At 37.0% G+C, this 19,752-nt stretch overlaps 1 protein-coding gene across 2 annotated transcripts in view; it reads right to left on the bottom strand.

Annotated features, from left to right (window-relative positions):
- The window catches only part of KDM5A (lysine demethylase 5A), a 96,083-nt gene that overhangs the window by 37,597 nt on the left and 38,734 nt on the right, over positions 1–19,752 (bottom strand). For both annotated transcript variants that reach the window (XM_045774505.2, XM_087855531.1), the window contains exons 14-19: positions 18,658–18,852; positions 6,051–6,232; positions 5,558–5,682; positions 4,928–5,078; positions 3,520–3,634; positions 870–1,225 (exon numbers count right to left, since the gene is read on the bottom strand). In XM_045774505.2, the coding sequence (XP_045630461.2) occupies positions 870–1,225; positions 3,520–3,634; positions 4,928–5,078; positions 5,558–5,682; positions 6,051–6,232; positions 18,658–18,852 (1,124 nt within the window). The remainder of the gene's footprint in view (positions 1–869; positions 1,226–3,519; positions 3,635–4,927; positions 5,079–5,557; positions 5,683–6,050; positions 6,233–18,657; positions 18,853–19,752) is intronic.

Below are 19,752 nucleotides of genomic sequence, written 5' to 3'. Positions count from 1 at the left end.
CTATCAACTGCAACCAAAGTAAGTGGCTGGCAAAATAGTTAAGTACACGAAGACTTTGGAATGAAGTGGAAAATGCTTTAAATCTGAGCTGGGTTATTTAATAACTATGGGCTCTAAGTATGCCAGGTTCCTCATCCTCACAAGAGAAATTACAGATCTTAATTTTAGCTGAAGAAATACTTTCCTAAAGAACATTACAGGCTAATTAGTCGATATACAGTCAAGTATGGTGAATGCGTTACTGAAATCTCACAAATCCAATGGGGGTGCCAATGCTAATGCAACTCCATAATGTTCTCCTATCTTTCTTGCTTCTTCTTTCCCACTACTTTCCTACATAAATCCTCCACTCCAGTAAAGCCCATTTGACTTTTGTCACCTAAACACACCCTATATATTCCTTAAACTTAGCTTGATCTTTCTTTTACTCCCCTTCTACTTCAATCCCACACACACTTCAAAACTCTACCTAAGTTCTTTCTTTTCTCTCAAGCTTCTTTTTTGATCACCAAAGCTAACAATGACCTCTCCTCCTCTGAAGTGCTACAGCATTTTTCTGTACCTCTCAGTTAACCATACCATATTGCAGTAAGCTTTACGTTTCTTAGCTCTGAACTACAGTATAGGTAAGGGGAAAGTTCTAAACAAAATAGTACTGTTGCATTTAAAGTACCTAGCAAAGTACTCTGTACTAGCACACACACAATCTTTGAAACTGTTTATATGCAGACCTATTTGATAATTTAGTGGTTGGTCAGGAAAGGCATAAAACATCTAATTAAATATTTAATGAAACAGAGCCTTATGTTCCTCCTTCGGTTCTACCCTTAATTATTAAAGAGGCAACAGTCACCAATATATGTGTTCACCTTGCCTGTAGGCAGACCTTAGCCTTTTCTTCCCATCGCTCAGAGACTGTAAGGAGCTCCTGTAGTTCAGCCATTGCCTTCTCCACAGCATGGTGGGGTGCCAACCCCACCCCAGAGTCTATCAGTTTCTTCATGACATCCAAAGTGACCTGTTGTGGATCTGACAGGGTCAGTCTTACTTCATCCAACCATCGAGCCTGCTGTAGCTCTTGCTTCAGTCGGGCTAATTCAGGTAGCTCCACATAGAGACTAGAGCCCATGTCTATCAACATCTGGAGTTTGGAAGAATCTGGGGTTTCATCCATCATGGCCTCTTGGGCACGTTCATGAAATTCTTCCACATCATCCAGGAGATTCTGAAAAAGTCAAAAGAATAAAAATAAAAAACAAATTTAAAAGATACAAAATAAGTATGGAATAGACATAGTTCAGGCAAACAATCAAATTCTAGACTAATAATCTCACCATTATAGCACCAGATATGATAGTTAAGAACCTATTTATGCTTCTCTGTAATTACCTACAGACTTACTTTTAAGACTCATTCAAACAATATTTAATGACTGTGGACTTCAACGCAGCCACTGTTCTAAGCACACAGCACTAAAACACACAAAGTCCTTGTCTTCAAGGAACGTATTTTAATATAAATAGTCAGACACTGGATATATGAATAAAATGTTTCAGTTAGTTTTAAGTGCTGTGAAAATAAAACAGGGCAACACAATAGAGAATGACCAGGGCACTTGGGTGGCTCAGTCAGTTAAGCGACTGCCTTCGGCTCAGGTCATGATCCCAGGGTCCTGGGATCAAGCCTACCACATCAGACTCCCTGCTTGGTGGGGAGCCTACTTCTCTTGCTCCCTCTGCCCCTTCCTGATGTTCTCTCACTCACTCTCTCTCAAATAAATAAATAAAATTGGAAAAAAAAAAGAGAGAGCGAGAAAGAATGACCAGAGGGGACAGGCATATTACTTTGCAATGGTGGACACAGAAAATAGATGAACTGAAACTAAAATGAGGAGCTAGAGGTAGGAACTATATGAAAATTTGGAGGAAGAGCAGTTCAGGCAGGGTGGATAATAACTGCAAAAGCTTTTATAGAGAAATGTCTTGCTCTAAAGTGGATGATGGAGAGCAAAGTGGAGAAATGTGGTTTAAAATAAGCAGAGCTCAGATTATGTAGTGCCATGTAGATTAGGAGCTTAGATTTCATTTTAATGGCTTTGGGGAAGCACTGGAGAATTTTAACCACAGAGAAGTGATATGATTTGATTTATATTTTACATGATTACACTGGCTACCGAATGAAAAATAAACTGTCAGGGACAAAAGAAGAAGGGAGACAAGTTAAGAGGCTACTACAGTAATCTCAGAGGCAGAATCTAGAGGTTCAGAGCACAGTTTAGCAATGGAGATGATGGCAAATGGTTCACTTTGCGAAACATTCTGAAGATAATAGTAGCCCTTGTTTAGAAACTGGATGTGGGGTAAAAGGGAAATAAAGGAATCAAGGATTCCGATTCATTAAAAGGCTTTTAAGATGCCTTTTAGTCTGCCATGGAATACGCAGAGTATGCAACTGGATGTATAAGCCTGTAGGAAAGAACAAAAGCATTGAGAGCTGGTAATCTGGGATCAACCAGATAGAGGTGATACTTACTGTCACTAAACAAATAAGATGTCAGGACCTAAAGAAAGAGCTGAGACTCCTAATACACTCCAACACTTAGAAGTTAAGCCAAGGAGAAAACAAACAGCAAAGAACACCAAAGAAAAGGAACTGTGAATGAGCAAAGAAAACCAGAGCATGTGATGTCACAGATGTTCAGAGAAGAAAGTCAGGAAGGAAAGAGTGGTCAACTTACCAAAATGCTCCTATGACACGGAATAACAGCAGAAACACAACTGATACTAGATTTCACAAGCTGATAACTTTTATTTTTTTAAAGATTTTATTTATTTGACAGAGAGAGAGAGTGTACAAGCAGGGGGAGTGGCAGGTGGAGACAGAGGGAGAAACAAGCTCCCCACTGAGCAAGGAGCCTGATGTAGGGCTTGATCCCAGAACTCTGAGATTACGACCTGAGCCAAAGGCAGACACTTAACCGACTGAGCCACCCAGGCTCCCCTCAAGCTGATGACCTCAATAATAACCATTTTAGATAACCTGCACATGGCCAAATCACAAAACACACCACAAACCTATCAGAGGATTACTAACTATGCTGATTAATATATTTGATATACACTTTTTGAGACTGTACATATTCAAGAAACCATCAGGGCCCTAAGAATTTCAGAGCTCACATATTTAAAAGCTCGTGAACTAATAACTTACTGATACATTCAGGTTCTTTTACCTATTTTCTTGCATTTCAATTACATCTATGCTAAATGGGGATTCTGATCTAAAATTAATGTAGAAAAAAATTCTAAACTAACTACCCTTCCATAATTTTAAAAGGAGAATTAAAAGCTATGAACGAAACCAGGGGATTCTTACCGCCCACCAAAAAACTTCAAACAGCAGTACTTATGTGACAAACAAAGAGAACAAAAAGCTAGTCTAGACACACTATTTTGTTTACCCGAAACAGAAACCCATACTACAAAGGATATTACCCAAGAAAAGAATGTAATACTCCACCTTTACTTGTCGAGCTTGGCTGATGACACATGGAAGACTAAAAAGTTGTTGGACAAAGGCCTTCAATTCTTCCACTGTCAGTTTGGTCCGAGTCCTCCCACTATCTGGGCTCTGCCTGATGTGAAATAATATCGAGATGTAAGTAAGAAAAATCCATAGTCATCTGGTATCAAAGGGGTTTCCAGTCTCTCTAGAATTCTAACCCAAGCAATCCCAGAAGATGAGAGGTTCCACTTTTTACCTCATTAGTTAAAGACTCAAAGATTCAACTCTCCAGGTTATAGTTCCTCCAATCTTATAAGTATTGAGCATTTTAAATAGTCAATAAATTCCTCAGAGTAAAATACTATGTTCATTAATAAAACTAAATCTTCTACCTCAAAAAGCTTAAAACGTGAACAAAGGGCCTTTAACTTGGCTAGGGGACAACAAACCCCTCTGAAACAAATTCAGAATTGTTATGTGAATGTGCATTTTTCTAAGAAAAGGGCCCCTACACTTTTGCCAGACTCTCCAAGGGGATTAAAGTGACCCAATGACAGGTGAAAATTCCCTGATCAATGCTTCAAAGAAAGGCTCTCTAATCAAATGGTAAACAAAAAATGTACAAAGTAATTTAAAACCCAATGTGAAGGGCCATAGCAAAAGCTGGTCAGATACCAGGAAAAGTGTTGGCATGAATATGAAATACCACAGAAAATTTAACACATATGAATTCCATTAAATCAAGAGTGCATACTTCTACATTTCTTAATAATATAGCCTCTCCAGCATCCATCAAGGTTACTCTTTGCTGCCATCTGCCTTCAGCGTGTAGTATCATTTATTTACTTACAAATATTTATTAAACATCCAGTATGCACCGGACATTGTTCTAAGCCCAAGAAAAAGAGCAATGAAAAAAGGATAAAAAATCTCCAACATTCTAGTCTAGCAGGTGTCTAGTGGGATTGGGAAAGGAAGGAGAAGATAATAAATAAATTAGTATGTCAAGAAGTGACAGGACTAGGAGAAAAACAGAGCAGGAAAGAAGAATAAAAAGGTTGCAATTTTATAAAGGGTTGTCACAGAAGGCCTCTTCAAGAACATGTCAGCTATCTGAAAGAAGTGAGGGAACAAGCCACCTGGAAGAGCGAAGAAGGGCAAAGGCCCTAAGCAGAAACGTGCCTGGTGTGTCTGAAAAAGCACGAAGGGGAAGAGGACTGCAGGGTGGAGCAAGAAAGAAGGGAGAGTAGTAGGAAAGAAGATCGGGACATGACTGGAGAGAGGGAGGGGAAGGGCCATGACAAGAGGTCAAAGATAATACAGGGAGGGGCCGGTTAAATTTTGGCTTTTACTCTGAAAGAAAAGCAAACAAACAAAACCAAAAACCCACAGGAAAGCACCGGAGAACTCTTCTCAGTCTTACCTGTGCTTCTGCTTTTTGCTCAGAAGCAGCTGAGCCACAGAAGCACAAGTCTCAGCCTCTTTCACAGCATCTCTGAGTTTTCTAAAGAGATCATTCTCTGGGTACTTCCGATCCTCAGCATCTTCCAGCATTACTCGTAATTCAATCAAATCTGTAAAAACAAAGCTATATACTATGACAGACATAAAAAGCCATTTAAAAATACTCACCAACCTCTCTCAAGTTAGTCATCAATCTATTAGTGGAAACACTGCAGCTGTGAAAATCTCACCAATGCAATAAAAGCTTAAGAGCAGGTGCTCATTCCTAATCCTTACGGACAATTTCTCTCCAGGAAGATAATTCCTCTTTCTTAATTAACCTGTAGTGGCAGTCCACTGGTAACAATGGCTCCCCAAAATACGTATCTAACTGCAAGTTAGCTATCGTCCCATTTTATAGTAACTTTTTATATAAAAGAAAATTCTCAAATAGAAAACAAAATCTACAGTCAACCAACCCATTAGTCACAAATCTCATTATGAAACCTATAATTTTTCCTTAATGGAGGAAAAGCACATAGAACAAAACAAGGCCTCTTTCAATGTGACAATAATTTCAGTGTATGCATAAAAAAGGAGGAAACTTAACCTTTCTTGTGGTTGAAGTTGGCAGATAATGCTTCTGTAACACGGCTGACCCAAGTGTCATAGGACTGTGCCCTGACCTTCACACCATATAGCAGAGAAGGGAGGTCCTCTAATGGGTAGCGGTATCTAAACACAAAGAAAAACAAAACAAATAAACAAAAAACACAGAAATTAAAAACTTTGCAGAAACCAACAACTTGAAAATAAATTTTAAGTACAATCAGCTTAATACAATGACCAAGGGAATGGGGTCTTAAATCAAAGCCACCCACAGAGTTTTAATGCAGGGAAAGACAAGGAAGACATGAAATCAACTGATAAAAAAACTAACATTAGTTGCCAAGTGTAGGGCCAACTTTAAAGTACTGGTCCTCAGCAGGGAAGCAGAGAGACAACGGAAAGTTACCAGTGCACACAGGGGAAAGGGGAACTACAAAGAACAGTGCACTTAGTTTTAAAAGAAGTAACAAGGTTTATAAGAAACTTGAGGATACCTAAGACATTTCTTCTGCATGGGGCAGGGGCACAGATCGGTTGGATGGTAGAGACACACAAGGCGCTCAGGATTACAGGAGCACGTGAGAGCAGAGAGAAAACACGTGGTTCTGCACGCTGAACACTGCCGCTCATCATCAGGAACAAGTTCAAACACTTCTTCTTCTGACATGAGGACACCCTGAAATACAATTCATGTCACCACATCAAGTCTTTCTAGGCTCTCTTACATCGAAAACCGGGGATGTACTGTATGGTGACTAACATAATATAATAAAAAATCATTATTAATAAAAAAAAAAAAAGTCTTTCTAGGCTCTCAAGCATTAAAGAACTTAGTTATTACGTTTTTTTCTACAGGTAAACCTGACTTAAGATATAAACACGGGAGGTACAATGGCACATCATCAAAATACTTTCTAAAATTAATCATTCTTAATTTTTTTTAAATGGGAAAGACTAAACCTTGATGTGTAAGAATACACATCTGACTGATACAATTATTTTTCAAATGCAAGGAACTTATGACTACAAAGGTCATAGCAGTCATTGTGAGGGGAGGGAGGGAAGTCGTAATTGGGAGGTACTTTAGGGGTGGCTAACAAAGTTCTATTTCTTGACCAGAACTGTGATGACAACAAAGTTTACTATGTAACAATTCATGAAGCTATATATTTTGTTTCATATGATTTTGTCTTCTCCTTAGAACAAGAAAAAAATTAATTAAAAAAATTTTTTTGCCCTGAATACAGATATATTAGTAATCAATGATCCAAAAATAACACTAATACAAGCATACACAAAGATAAAGCAGTAAAAATTACTTAAACTATGCAAATCAAAATATAATCTACTTCAGCAAGACATCAAAAAGAAAGTTAATTAAATTCAGTGTGCCAGCTTAAGAAAATAAGAACATCTGAAGTGCATTTTATAAAGACTTCCATTCAATACACAAGGGTTCTCTTTAGAGTTACTACTTGCTTGAGCAAGGTACTTAAAAACCTAATTCCACTACGAAAGCAAACTTTTCACTTACCGATGGTAAAAACCCAATAATTTATTCACTGGCAGACACAATTCAGCTCTTGCAACACGGATCTTGTTTTCGATATTAGTTTTAATCTGTATGTCTCTTAACTATACTCTCATATCGTCCCATTTCTCATATTAGCATTTAATATTTGCTTTAAAAATTATTTCATGTAAAAATGGTTCCAAAATGCACTGCAGGTATTTCTTAGTTTACAAGAATTCACACAGCTTCAGAACAACTGGCAAACAGGACATTAATACATCAAGAAATCTGGGGCACCTGGGTGGCTCAGTCGGTTAAGTCAGCTTGGGATTCTCCCTCTCTCTGACCCTCCCTCCATACAGTCGCTTTCCTTCTCTCTCTCTCACTCTCACTCTCTCTCTCTCCCTGTCTCAAATAAATTTTACACCATATCTTAAAGTATGCTCCAGGAACCCCTAGCCCTAGAAGATACTCTGCAAAAAAACTAAATAAATTGTCTACAGGGTAAATGCTATGTATTACTATATCCCTCCCAATTTAAGACATTAACAATGAACACCAGCATATCATAGAAGTTTTACAGTAAGGAATCATTTATTATTTCTTTATCGCCAATTAATTTTTTCTTAATCTACCACCTCCCAAGCTTTTCTATCACAGAACAATTTTTCCTTGTAATGCTCTCTAATATTATATAGTTCAGAAAATTATAAATTATTAGCAGGGAATAGAGAGAAGAAAAAAGAAATACAAACTAAAAGCTATTTGAAATAAGCAAGCTGTGGGACGCCTGGGTGGCTCAGTCGTTAAGCGTCTGCCTTCGGCTCAGGGAGTGATCCCGGCGTTCTGGGATCGAGCCCCACATCAGGCTCCTCTGCTGGGAGCCTGCTTCTTCCTCTCCCACTCCCCTTGCTTGTGTTCCCTCTCTCGCTGGCTGTCTCTATCTCTGTCAAATAAATAAATAAAATCTTAAAAAAATAAGCAAGGTGAGAAAATTAAGGAATGGAACTGAATGATAGCAGTAAAGGAAAAAAGGGGGGAGTAGAAGTGATGAGAAACATTGCCATAATAAACAAACAAATAAAAACTTCAAGCCAGAGAGCAGATGACTATGAAAGAGACAGACGAGTCAAGGATCACATTAAGTTTTTAAATAATGATCCTGATACTGGCAATAAGTAAAGTGGTTTGTGAAAGGGTAGATGGAGAGGAGATGATATTCTATCTCAGATGCTCAAAGTGAGATGAAAAAAGCTAAAGAGAAACATACGGCAATCCCAAGGAGACCTGGATTACAAACGGGTGACTGGACATGACACCTCTTTCAGAGTGACAATAATTCCTGTGTTTGCACAGACTAGGAGGAAACATCAAGACCTGAGAAATGAAACCACAAGGTAATAGCTGAAAGAGAGGTAAAATCCTAAGAAAGGCTAAGAATTCCTCGAAAGGTAGCACAAAAGGAAAAAAATAGAAAATAAAGGCTGCACCCTGCAAACACTAGCAATTGAAGAAGATGAGGAAAATAATTAAAAGTGACTGGCAAGGGGCGCCTGGGTGGCTCAGCTGGTTGAGAGGCTGACTCTTGGTTTCAACTCAGGTCACGATCTCAGGGTCCTGGGATGGAGCCCCAAGTCGGGCTCCATGCTCAGCAGGGAGTCTGCTTGTGGATTCTCTCTCTCCCTTTCCCTGTCCCTCCCCCAGCTCACTTTCTTTCTGTCTCTCTCTCTCTAACATCAATCAAACTTTTTTTAAAAAGTGACTGGGAAATGTTACCAGATGCTGAAGGAACAGTAGAGTGAGTGTTAGGGAAAGGAACAAAGAAACAAAATATAGTGCAACAAAGAGGTCATGGGGATAAAAGACAAAAAACAATTAGACTTGGCAATAAAGTCACTAGCAAATTCTGAGAGTTTCAAAATGACAGTGACAATGAAGGGATAAAAAGGAAATGAGGGCACTGTTCACAGAAAAACCACTCAAGAAGTTTTTTGGAAGGAAAAAAATGAAAACTTTCTTCAAGATAGGAAAGACAAGTGTACAATATGCAAAGAAAGGGTAGAGATTAGCGTCTCAAGGGCACAGGGAGAAGTTAATAGGAAAAGAGTCCTCGGAGAAATGTGATCAAAGGATAAATAAAATGATCAATAGATGTGATATTCAAATTATTGTAGAACAAGGAAAAGCAATGCCCCATTAATAACACAGGTTAAACCTGAAATGAGACCATACCACAAAAACTGACTTCATGAGTATCTACCAATGTACAGGCAGACCTTGGAGATATTGTGGGTTTGATTCCAGACCACAATAACAAAGAGTATCATAATTAAACAAGTCAAATGAACTTTCTGGTTTCTTAGCACATATAAAAGTTATATTTACCCTACACTGTAGACTATTAAATGTGCAATAGTATTATATCTAAAAAGCAATGTATATACCTTAATTAAAAAATACTTTATTGCTAAAAAATGCTCAACATCATCTAAGCTTTTCACTGCTGGAGGGTCTTGTTTTCATGTTGACCAGGCTGCTGACTGATCAGAGGGTGGCTGCTGAAGGTTGGGGTGGCTGGGGCAATTTCTTAAAATAAAACAATGGAGTCTGGGGCGTCTGGCTGGCTCAGTTGGTAGAGCACATGACTCTGGATTTCAGGGTCATGAGTTCAAGCCCCAAAGACGGTGTGGAGCCTACTTAAAACAACAATAACAACAACAACAACAACAATGGAGTCTGCCACATCAATTGTCTCTTTCTTTCACATGTGATTTCTCTGAAGCATACAATGCTTCTTTGATAGCATTTCACCCACAATTGGAACTTCTTTCAAATTTGGAGTCAATCCTCTCAAACCCTGCCACTGCTTTATTCACTAAGTTTATGTAATACTCTAAATTCTTTGTCTTCATTTCTGTAGTCTTCACAGCATCTTCACCAGCAGATCTCATCTCAAGAAACCACTTTCTCTGCTTATCCGTAAGAAGCAACTCCTCATCTGCTCAAGTTTTATCCTGAGTTTGTACCAATTTAGTCCCATCTTCAGGCTCCACTTCTAATTCGAGTTCTGCTATTTCGACCCCATCTGCAGTTACTTCCTCCACTGAAGTCCTGAACACCTCAAAGTCATCCATGCCATGATTGCAATCAACTTCTTCCAAACTCCTGTTCATGTTGATATTTAGACCTAGTTCCATCTATCACGGATGTTCTTAATGGCATCTAGAATAGTGAACCTTTTCCGGAAGGTTTTTCATTTACTCTCCCTAGATCCATCAGCAGAGTCACTATCCATGGCAGCTATGGCCTTACAAAATATATTTCTTAAATAGTAAGATTTGAAAGTCGAATGACTTCTTGATCCATGGGCTACAGAATGTTCACAGCATGAAAACAACATTCATTTTGTTGCACATCTCCATCAGAGCTCTTAGGTGACCAGGTGCATTGTTAATGAACAGTCATATTTTGAAAGGATCTTTTTCTCTGCAGAATGGGTCCAAACCATTTGTAAACAGATGTGCTGTCATCCAGGCTTTGTTGTTCCAGTTACAGAACACAGAGTATACTTCCATAATTCTTAAGGACAGTGATTTGCAGAATGATAAATGAGCACTGGCTTCAACTTAAAGTCATCAGCTGTATTAGTCCCTAACAAGAGAGTCAGCCCTTTGAAATTTTGAAGCCAGGCATTAACTTCTCTCTAGCTATCAAAGTCCTAGATGGCATCTTCTTCCAATAGAAGGCAGTTTCGTCAACACTGAAAATCTGTACTTAGTGTAGCCACCTTCACCGATGATTTTAACTAGTTCTTCTGGATAACCTGCTGCAGCTTCTATATCAACACCTGCTGTTTCATCTTGCATTTCTGTGGTACGGAGATGACTACTTTCCTTAAACTTCATGAACCAACCTCTGCTAGCTTCAAACTTCTGCAGCTTCCTTACCTCTCTCAGCCTACATAAAACTGGGGAGTTGGGGCCTTGCAATGGATTAGGCCTTGGCATAAAGAAATGTTGTGGATGGTTCCATCTTGTATCCAGATCACTAAAACTTGCAGCATATCAGCAATAAGGCTCTTTTAAGTTTCTTATTGTTCATGTGTTCACTAGAGTAGTATTTTTAAGTTCCTTCAAGAACTATTCCTTTGCATTCACACCATGGCCAACTCTCTGGCATAAGAAGCCTAGCTTTTGACCTATCTAGGCTTTCTGCATGCCTTCCTCACTAACCTTAATCATTTCTAGTTTCTGATCTGAAGTGAGAGATACATGACTCTTCCTTCTGCTTGAACACTTAACAGGCTATTGTAGGGTTAATTGGCCTAATTTCAATATCATTGTGTCTCAAAGAAGCCTGACAAACACACAAAGAGAAATGAGGAAACCGCCAGTTGGCAGAACAGGCAGAATATACTCAACATTTATGTATTAAGTTCACTGTCAGGTCGTGGAACCCAAAACAATGACAACAGTAACATCAAAGATCACTCATCAAAATGACCATAACAATTATAATAACAAAAAAGTCTGACCAATTAAAAAATGGGAAGGGGCGCCTGCGTGGCTCAGTTGGTTAAGCATCCGACTCCTGATCTCAGCTCAGGTCTTGATCTCAGGGTCGTGAGTTAAAGCCCCACGTTGGGCTCCACGCTGGATGTGGAGCCTATTTAAAAAAAAAAGAAAGGGCAGAAGACATGAACAGACATTTCTCCATAGACATCCAGATGACAAAGAGACACATGAAAAGATGCTCAACATCACCCATCAGAGAAACGCAAATCAATGAGGTTTTGTGCCTATTAGAATGATTAAAATAAAAAATACAAGAAACAAGTGTTGGCAAGGATGTGGAGAAAAAGGAACCCTTGTGCACTGCTAGTGGAAATGAAAACTGGTGCAGCCATTGTGGAAAACATATGGAGGTTCCTCAAAAAATTAAAGAATCACCATATGATTCAGGAATTGCACTACTGGGTAATTACCCAAAGAATATGAAAACACTAATTTGAAAAGATATATGCACCCTCATGTTTATTACAGCATTATTTACAATAGCCAAATTATGGAAGCAACTCGAGGGTTCACTGATAGATGAATGGATAAAGATGTGGTATAAATACAGTGGAATATTATTCATCCATAAAAAAGAATGAAAACTTGACATTTGCAACAAATGGATGGATCTAGAGGATATAATTCTAAGTAATACAAATCAGAGAAAGACAAATATCATCTGATTTCACTCATATGTGGAATTTAAGAAACAAAATGAAAAAGACAAACACAAAAAAACAAGACTCTATTAAGGGTATTCCACTTTCTTTTTTTAAGTAAGCTTTACACCCAACATGGGGCTCAAGCTCATGACCCTGAGATGAAGAGTCACCGACTGAGCCAGCCACGTGCCCCAGATTCTATTAAATACAGAGAATAAACTGGTGGTTACCAGAAGGGAGGTGGGTGGGGGGATAGGTGAAATAGGTAGAGGGGATTAAGAGTACACTTATTGTGATGAGCACTGAGTAATATACAGAATTGCTGAATCACTATATTGTACACCTGGAAACTTACAAAACACTGTATATTATATGACAATTAAAAATGAACAAAATAAATAAATGAAATAAAATAAAAAGTCTGAAATATTGTGAGAATTACTAAATGTGACACAGAGACACAAAGTGAGCAAATGCTGTTTGAAAAATGGGGCCAATAAACCTGCTCAATGCAAGGTTGCCACAAACCTTCAATTTGTAAAAAACACAATATATATGAAACACAATAAAGCAAAGGCACATTAAAATGAAATTAAATTTCAAGCTTCAAAAGACAGACACCAGGCAATGGAAAAGGAATTCCCTTTTTTTTTTTTTTTAAGACTTTATTTTTAAGTAATCTCTACACCCAACATGGGGCTCTAATTCACAACCCCCAAATCAAGAGTTGCATTCTACTGACTGAGCCAGCCAGGGACCCCAAGGAATTCCATTTTAAATAAACATATATAAAATGAATAACCTAAGTTTCCACTTTAGGAAACTAGACAAAGAAGATCAAATTAAATCCAAAGTAAGCAGAAGAGGGGCACGGTGCCTGGGTGGCTCAGTTGGTTAAGCATTCAACTCCTGATCTGAGCGCAGGTCGTGATCTCAGGGTCGTGAGATCAAGCCCTGCATTGGGCTCTGTGCTCAGCGTGTAGTCTGCTTGAGATTCTCTACCTCTTCCCCTCCCTCCACTTGCTCACTCTCTCTCTCTCTCTCTAAAATAAATAAATAAAATCTTTTAAAAAAAAAGAATTAAAGCAGAAATCAGTGAAATTAAAAACAGGAAATCAATAGAGAAAAATCAATAAAACCAAAAACTGGTCCTAAGAAAAGTTCAATGATACTGATAAGCCTCTAGCTGGGCTAACTAAAAAAAAACAAATAAAAAACAACAACAAAAAAACAGACACAAATTACTAAAATCAGAAGTGAAAAAGGGGACATCACTAAAGATCCCATGGACATTGAAAGGATAGCATTAAGAATACTATAAACAACTCTATACCCACAAATTTCATAACCAGATGAAATGGACCAACTCCTGGAAAGACAATCCATCAAAATTCACACACGCAAAATCCGAATAGCTCTATACATCTACTGAGAAAATCCAATCAATAATTAATAACCTTCCAAAACAAAAAGCACCAGACCCAAATGGGTTCATTGGTGAATTCTACCAAATATTTATGGAAGAAATTATACCAAGTCTCTATGACCTCTTTCCGAGGACAGAAGCAGAGAAAACACTTAACTCATTCTATGAGGCCACCATTACCCTGCTACCAAAACCACTACAGGCCAATATTTTTCATGAACATAGATGCAAAAATCTTCAACAAAACTAGCAAGTTGAATCCCACAATATATAAGAATTACATGACAAAATCAAGTGGATTTCACCCCAAGTATGCAACAATTAGAACTTCTTCCAAACTTGGAGTCAATCCTCCCAAACCCTGCCACATGATTATATCAATAGATGCAGAAAAAGCATTTGACACCCATTCTTGATAAATTTTTCTACTAAGATCAGGTTCAAGACAAGAATGTCCCCTCCCACCACTCCTTTTCAACAGGAAGGCCTAGCTAATACAATAAAACAAGAACAGGAAATAAAAAGGATACATATTGGGAAGGAAGAAAACAAACCATCTTTGTTTATGGATCATAAGATCGTCCACGCAGAAAATCTGAAAGAACTGACAAAAACACTCTTGGAACTAATAAGCAATAAGAGCAAGGTTACACAGGATTCAAGCTTGGTATATAATTCAATCTCTTTCCTATATACCAGTAACAAACAAGTGGAATTTGAAATTAAAAACAAATTACTATTTATATTAGCACTCTCCAAAAATGAAATACTTAGGTTTCTAACAAAACATGTGCAAGAAAGAAAACTACAGAACTCCTTGAACAAAATCAAAGAGCTAAATAAATGGAGAAGTGTTCCATGTTCATGGATGGAGGTATTCCATGTTCAGTGCTGTCAAGATGTCAGTTCTTCCCAACTTAATCTATAAATCTAGTACAATCAAAATAAAAATCCCTGCAAGTTATTTTATGGATATCAACAAAGTATTCTTAAGTTTATATGGTAAGATAAAACACTCATAATAGTCAGCTCAATACTGCAGAAGAACAAAGTCAAAAGACTAACACTAACTGACTTCAAGACTTACTATAAATTATACACCTGAAACTAAAGTAAGCTATGTGTCAACTGTACTCAAATAAAAAATAAATAAAATTTTTAAAACAGTATAAACCTACAGAAGTAATGAAGACTATGTGGTATTACAAAAGAATACAGAAATCAATCAATGGGACACAACAGAGGATGCAGAAACAAACTCACATAAATACAGTCAACTGATCTTTCACAAAGAAGGCAATACAATGGAGCAAAGACAGTCTTTTCAATAAATGGTGCTGGAACAACTGGACATTCACATGAAAAAAGTGAAAGGCAATCTGAAAAGACAACACACTGTGTGATTTCAACTATATGACATAAAGGCAAAACTATAGAAATAGTAAAAAGATCAGTATTTGCCAGTGGAAGTAGGGTAGCGATGAACAGGTGAAACACAGAGTAATTTTAGTGAAGTGGAAATACTCTGTATGATACTTAATGATGGATACATGTCATTATATATTCATCCAAACACACAAAATATACACCAAGAGTGAAGCATAACATAAACTACGGACTTTGGGTGATTATGATATGTCAATGCAGGTTTATCAATTATAACAAATGTACCACTCTAGCAGATGTTGATAATGTAGAAGGCATTACATGTGTGGGAATGGAAGATATATGGGAAATCTCTGTACCCTACCCTTTCCCTCGTTTTGCTGTGAACTTTCAACTACTCTGAAAAGACAGTCTTATTAAAAAAATAATAAAATAAGAAAGCTAATAAAAAATAAGCAAACAATCAAAGAAAACTTTTAAGAATACAGGTATAACACGTGAATATTAACTATATCAGGTCATACATTCACTTACCTGAAAGAAATTTTTTAAAAAAGCAAAAACAAGATTCACTTGTCTCTTGTTGTTCTTTTTTTTAAAAAAGATTTTTTTTATTTATTTAAGAGAGAGAGAGCATGAGCAGGGCGGAGGGACAGAGGGAGAAGCAGACTCCCTTCTGAGCAGGGAGCCCTCAGTGGGGCTTGATTCCAGAACCCTGAGAGATCATGACCTGAGCCAAAGGCAGACACTTAACTGACTCAACCACCCAGGTGTCCCTCTTGTTTCTGATCACAGGTAATTCAAACTAGAAAAAGAAATGTGACCATTAGTAAAAATTCTTATTTCCAAGTTAACATAAATTCTTAAAAATAATTAGCTTATAATAATATTTCATCATTTGTAATATGTATAGCTTTATACAGCTTTATATAGCCTTACATAGCTATACATAGTTTTGGTTTAAAGATTTTTTTTCCCCATTTATGCCCATAAAAAGAGTGATGAAATCGATTTTTCTTTTACTTTTCATATCCAAATCGCTATCCACTACAGTATTGTTCTTCAGCTAAAACCTATATTCATTTTCTTAAAACTCTTTAAATCTAACTTAATATATAAAGAACCCATTATTTGAAATTCTTTCAAAATAGACACAATGTACTTAATTTTGTGATTATATAAACTTTTCTAACTAAAAATGGTGCTTTCAAGAAAATTCTGATTTTACTGAGAGGAAACAAGGCTTCTGTTAAATTCTACCACTTGGGATATGTCAAAAAATAAAGTGTCTTCTCAACCTACCAACTGTTCTTGTTATTCTTGGTTACTTGGTTATTGAGTTAGCTAAACCAATTAAGCCAAAACAGGAAATCTCAAATTAGTATTCTCATAAGTGGGCTTGAAATCATAAGTGACATATGCAAGAAAATAAACTTTGACCCATACCTCATTCCACATACAAAAATTAACTTGAAATAGACCATACACATAAATGTATGCGCTAAAACTAAAACATTTCTGAAAAGCATAGGAGATAATCTTTGTTATCCTGAGTTAAGCAAAGATTTCTTAGATATAGCCAAAAGCACAGGCCATAAAAGAAAAAATTGATAAACCAAAGAAATTCCTGTTCTTCAAAAAAATACTATTACATAAAGGAAAAGACAAGCCACAGACTGGAAGAAAATATTTTCAAATCACCTATCTGGTAAAGAATTTGTATCTAAACTAACTAAAGAACTCTCAAAATTTCAGTAACAGCCCAAGTTTTAAAAGCTGGGCAAAAGATTTGAACAGAATCTTCCCTCAAAGATATATATACAGCAAATAAGCACCTAGAAGGTACCCAACATCATTAGTCATTAAAATTAAAGTCATGGTGAACTACCACAACAAACCTATTAGAATATCTAAAATTGGGACACCTGGGTGGCTCAGTTGGTTAAGTGTCTGCCTTCAACTCAGGTCATGATCCAGGGGTCCTGGGATCGAGTCCTGCATCGGGCTCCCTGCTCTTGGGGAGCCTGCTTCTCTCTCTCCTTCTGCCTCTCTCCTAGCTTGTGCACTCTCTCTCACTCACTCTCTCTCTCCAATAAGTGCATAAAATCTTAAAAAAATAAAAGAATATCTAAAGTTAAAATTCCAAATGTCAGTGAAACTGCAGGTCAAGTGGAACTCTCATATTCCTGGCAGAACTGTAAAAACTTTTAGAATACAGTTTGGCAGTTTTTAGAAAAAATTAAACATACATCATATAACCCAGCCATTCCAGTCCTAGTATTTATCCAAGAGAAATCAAAGTATACGTCAACATAGAAATTTGTTCAGAAATGTCCACAGCAGCTTAATTCATAACAGGCAAAAGTTAAAAACAATTAATATGTCCATTCATAAGTGAAGAGATAAACTGTGGTATATCCACACAATAGATACTTGGCAACTACTTGACAATTAAAAAGAATAAACAATTAATACATGGAAAAACATAAATGAATCTCTAAGTAATTATGTTCAGTAAAAGACACTAAGCAAAAAGTATAAACAGTATGACTCAATTTAAATAAGACATTTTTTTACAAAGGCACACTAAAGAAAGCCAATTGGTGTTTTCCTGGAAGGGGTGGAGTAGGAGTAGTGAAGAGGGGGAATGGGACAAGAAAGGAGGATCATAAAGGGGCACAAAAAAACTTCTGAAGGTGGTATGTTCATTATCTTGATTGTGACAAAGGTTTAGTTTATTCCAAGCATTCAAAATCCCAACACTTGTGGGGAGGGTATGGCCAACCCACTGCCCAGCCACCACCATTATAAAGAATTCCATCAGAAATTCAACTGGCTTCCAAACTGGGGAGGGGGGGGGAAGAAAAAAAAAAATCCCAACACTTGGTTATTCAGTACTTCCTACTCATTAAATTACTTAGAGGAAAAAAACAAAAACAAAAAAACCAGATCAATCCACTCTGACAGCTGGAATCACCAGAAACACAACTTTTATTTAATTTCAAAGCTCAGAGAAAAGGATTTGAACTTTCTTATTTAAAGAAATACTACATATAGAAGATTTAAAAAATAAATATATACCTAAGAAATTCTATATGACACAATTCCATTTTTTAAAATCTAGAGGTGACATAAAGATTCCTAAAACTTTTCAGTTTGTAGAACCCAAAATAGCAAGTATAAAAATATACTTTCTCCAGGGTGCCTGGTGGCACAGTCGGTTAAGCGCCCAACTCTTGACTCAGGTCTTGATCTCACGTCAGGTCTTGATCAGATCAAGACCCGTATCAGGCTCCACGCTCAGCAGCAGAGTGTACCTGAGATTCTCTAACCCTCTCCCTCTGCCCCTCCCCATCGTGTGCTCACTCTCTCTCTAAAATAAATAAATCTTTACACACACACACACACACACACACACACACACCCCTTCTCCAAACTTGTGATTTTTGTGTTCAACTTCTAAAGGAATCAAAGATGAAATGGATTCTTTCTACAGGTTCAGTTTTTGTATATTCCATGAGCAGTGTCAAATACAGAAAATGTGTTCCACAAACTCACCATTTGTACAACAGACTCCCTTAATCTTGTCTCTTCTTCAGTCATGAGAGTCAATTCTTTGCATACCATGGCAGCCAGTCCCACATCTAAGCATTCTGGATCTGCTGCCATCTTGAAAATGAGTTCTTCATGTGAAAAGACACAATGGCGCCTTAGCCGTCGGTAATGATTGACACACTGACGTCCAATGGGCAACTGTAAACAAGATTCTCAAATTAAATTACTTGCCTGTAACATATTCCAGAACAAAACCACTATTTAGCCTACAGATCCTCTGTTTTATTATAAAAAAAAAAAGGCAGAATAACAAATTCCATTTGAACATAAGAGGAACTGTAAATATTAAATCTTTATGACCCAGCAGGAATTTCAAAGGCCTTCCCACTGAAAATTTCCATAATTTGAGATGCTAAGCTTCTAGCCTAAGCTACTGATTTTCTACTCGTTATGTACAAGAAGTACAAGTTCCTTGATATTTAAATGAGGCAGCAAACTCTTTTAGATCACTTTGACATAAGCTGCCTTTAAAGAGAAAAGAAAAAACATTTAGGTAATAAAGGTTAAAAGGGCATATCCAGCAAGGAAGTTTCCACAGACCAAAAAGCAGAGATGTTATTAAAAGTTAAAAAAAAAAAAAAAAAGAAAAGAAAAGAAAAGAAAAGAAAAGAAAAGAAAGAAAGAAAGAAAGAAAGAAAGAAAGAAAGAAAGAAAGAAAGAAAGAAAGAAAAGGGGAGAAAAAAAGCACTACTTCAGCAATTCACATTAACTGACTTTTAAGAATCAAAGCAAAAGCTGATTTACATTTTAGCATCTAGAAATTCTTTTAAAAAATCAGTCTGACCTAAAGAAAATCCAAGTGAAATCATGAGATTATACACCTTATTCTCCCTAAATGAATAAACAAATCACCAGATGATCACTTTTCATAAATCATCAGATACACCCTTTAAGATAAAGTCTGAAAATTTCTTTAACCATCAAGATTTAAGCCAAATTATGATACTAGTCATATTATATAGGCATACCTTGGAGATACTGTGGGTTTGGTTCCAGACCACCATAAATAAAGTATCATAATAAAGTGAGCAAAATGAC

The sequence above is a fragment of the Ursus americanus genome, chromosome 25 (assembly GCF_024610735.1).
Source record: "Ursus americanus isolate L20-20 chromosome 25, mUrsAme1.1.p, whole genome shotgun sequence".
Lineage (NCBI taxonomy): Eukaryota > Metazoa > Chordata > Mammalia > Carnivora > Ursidae > Ursus > Ursus americanus.
Note: the sequence above shows the minus strand (reverse complement) of the source record. Positions and strands in the feature narration are given on the sequence as shown.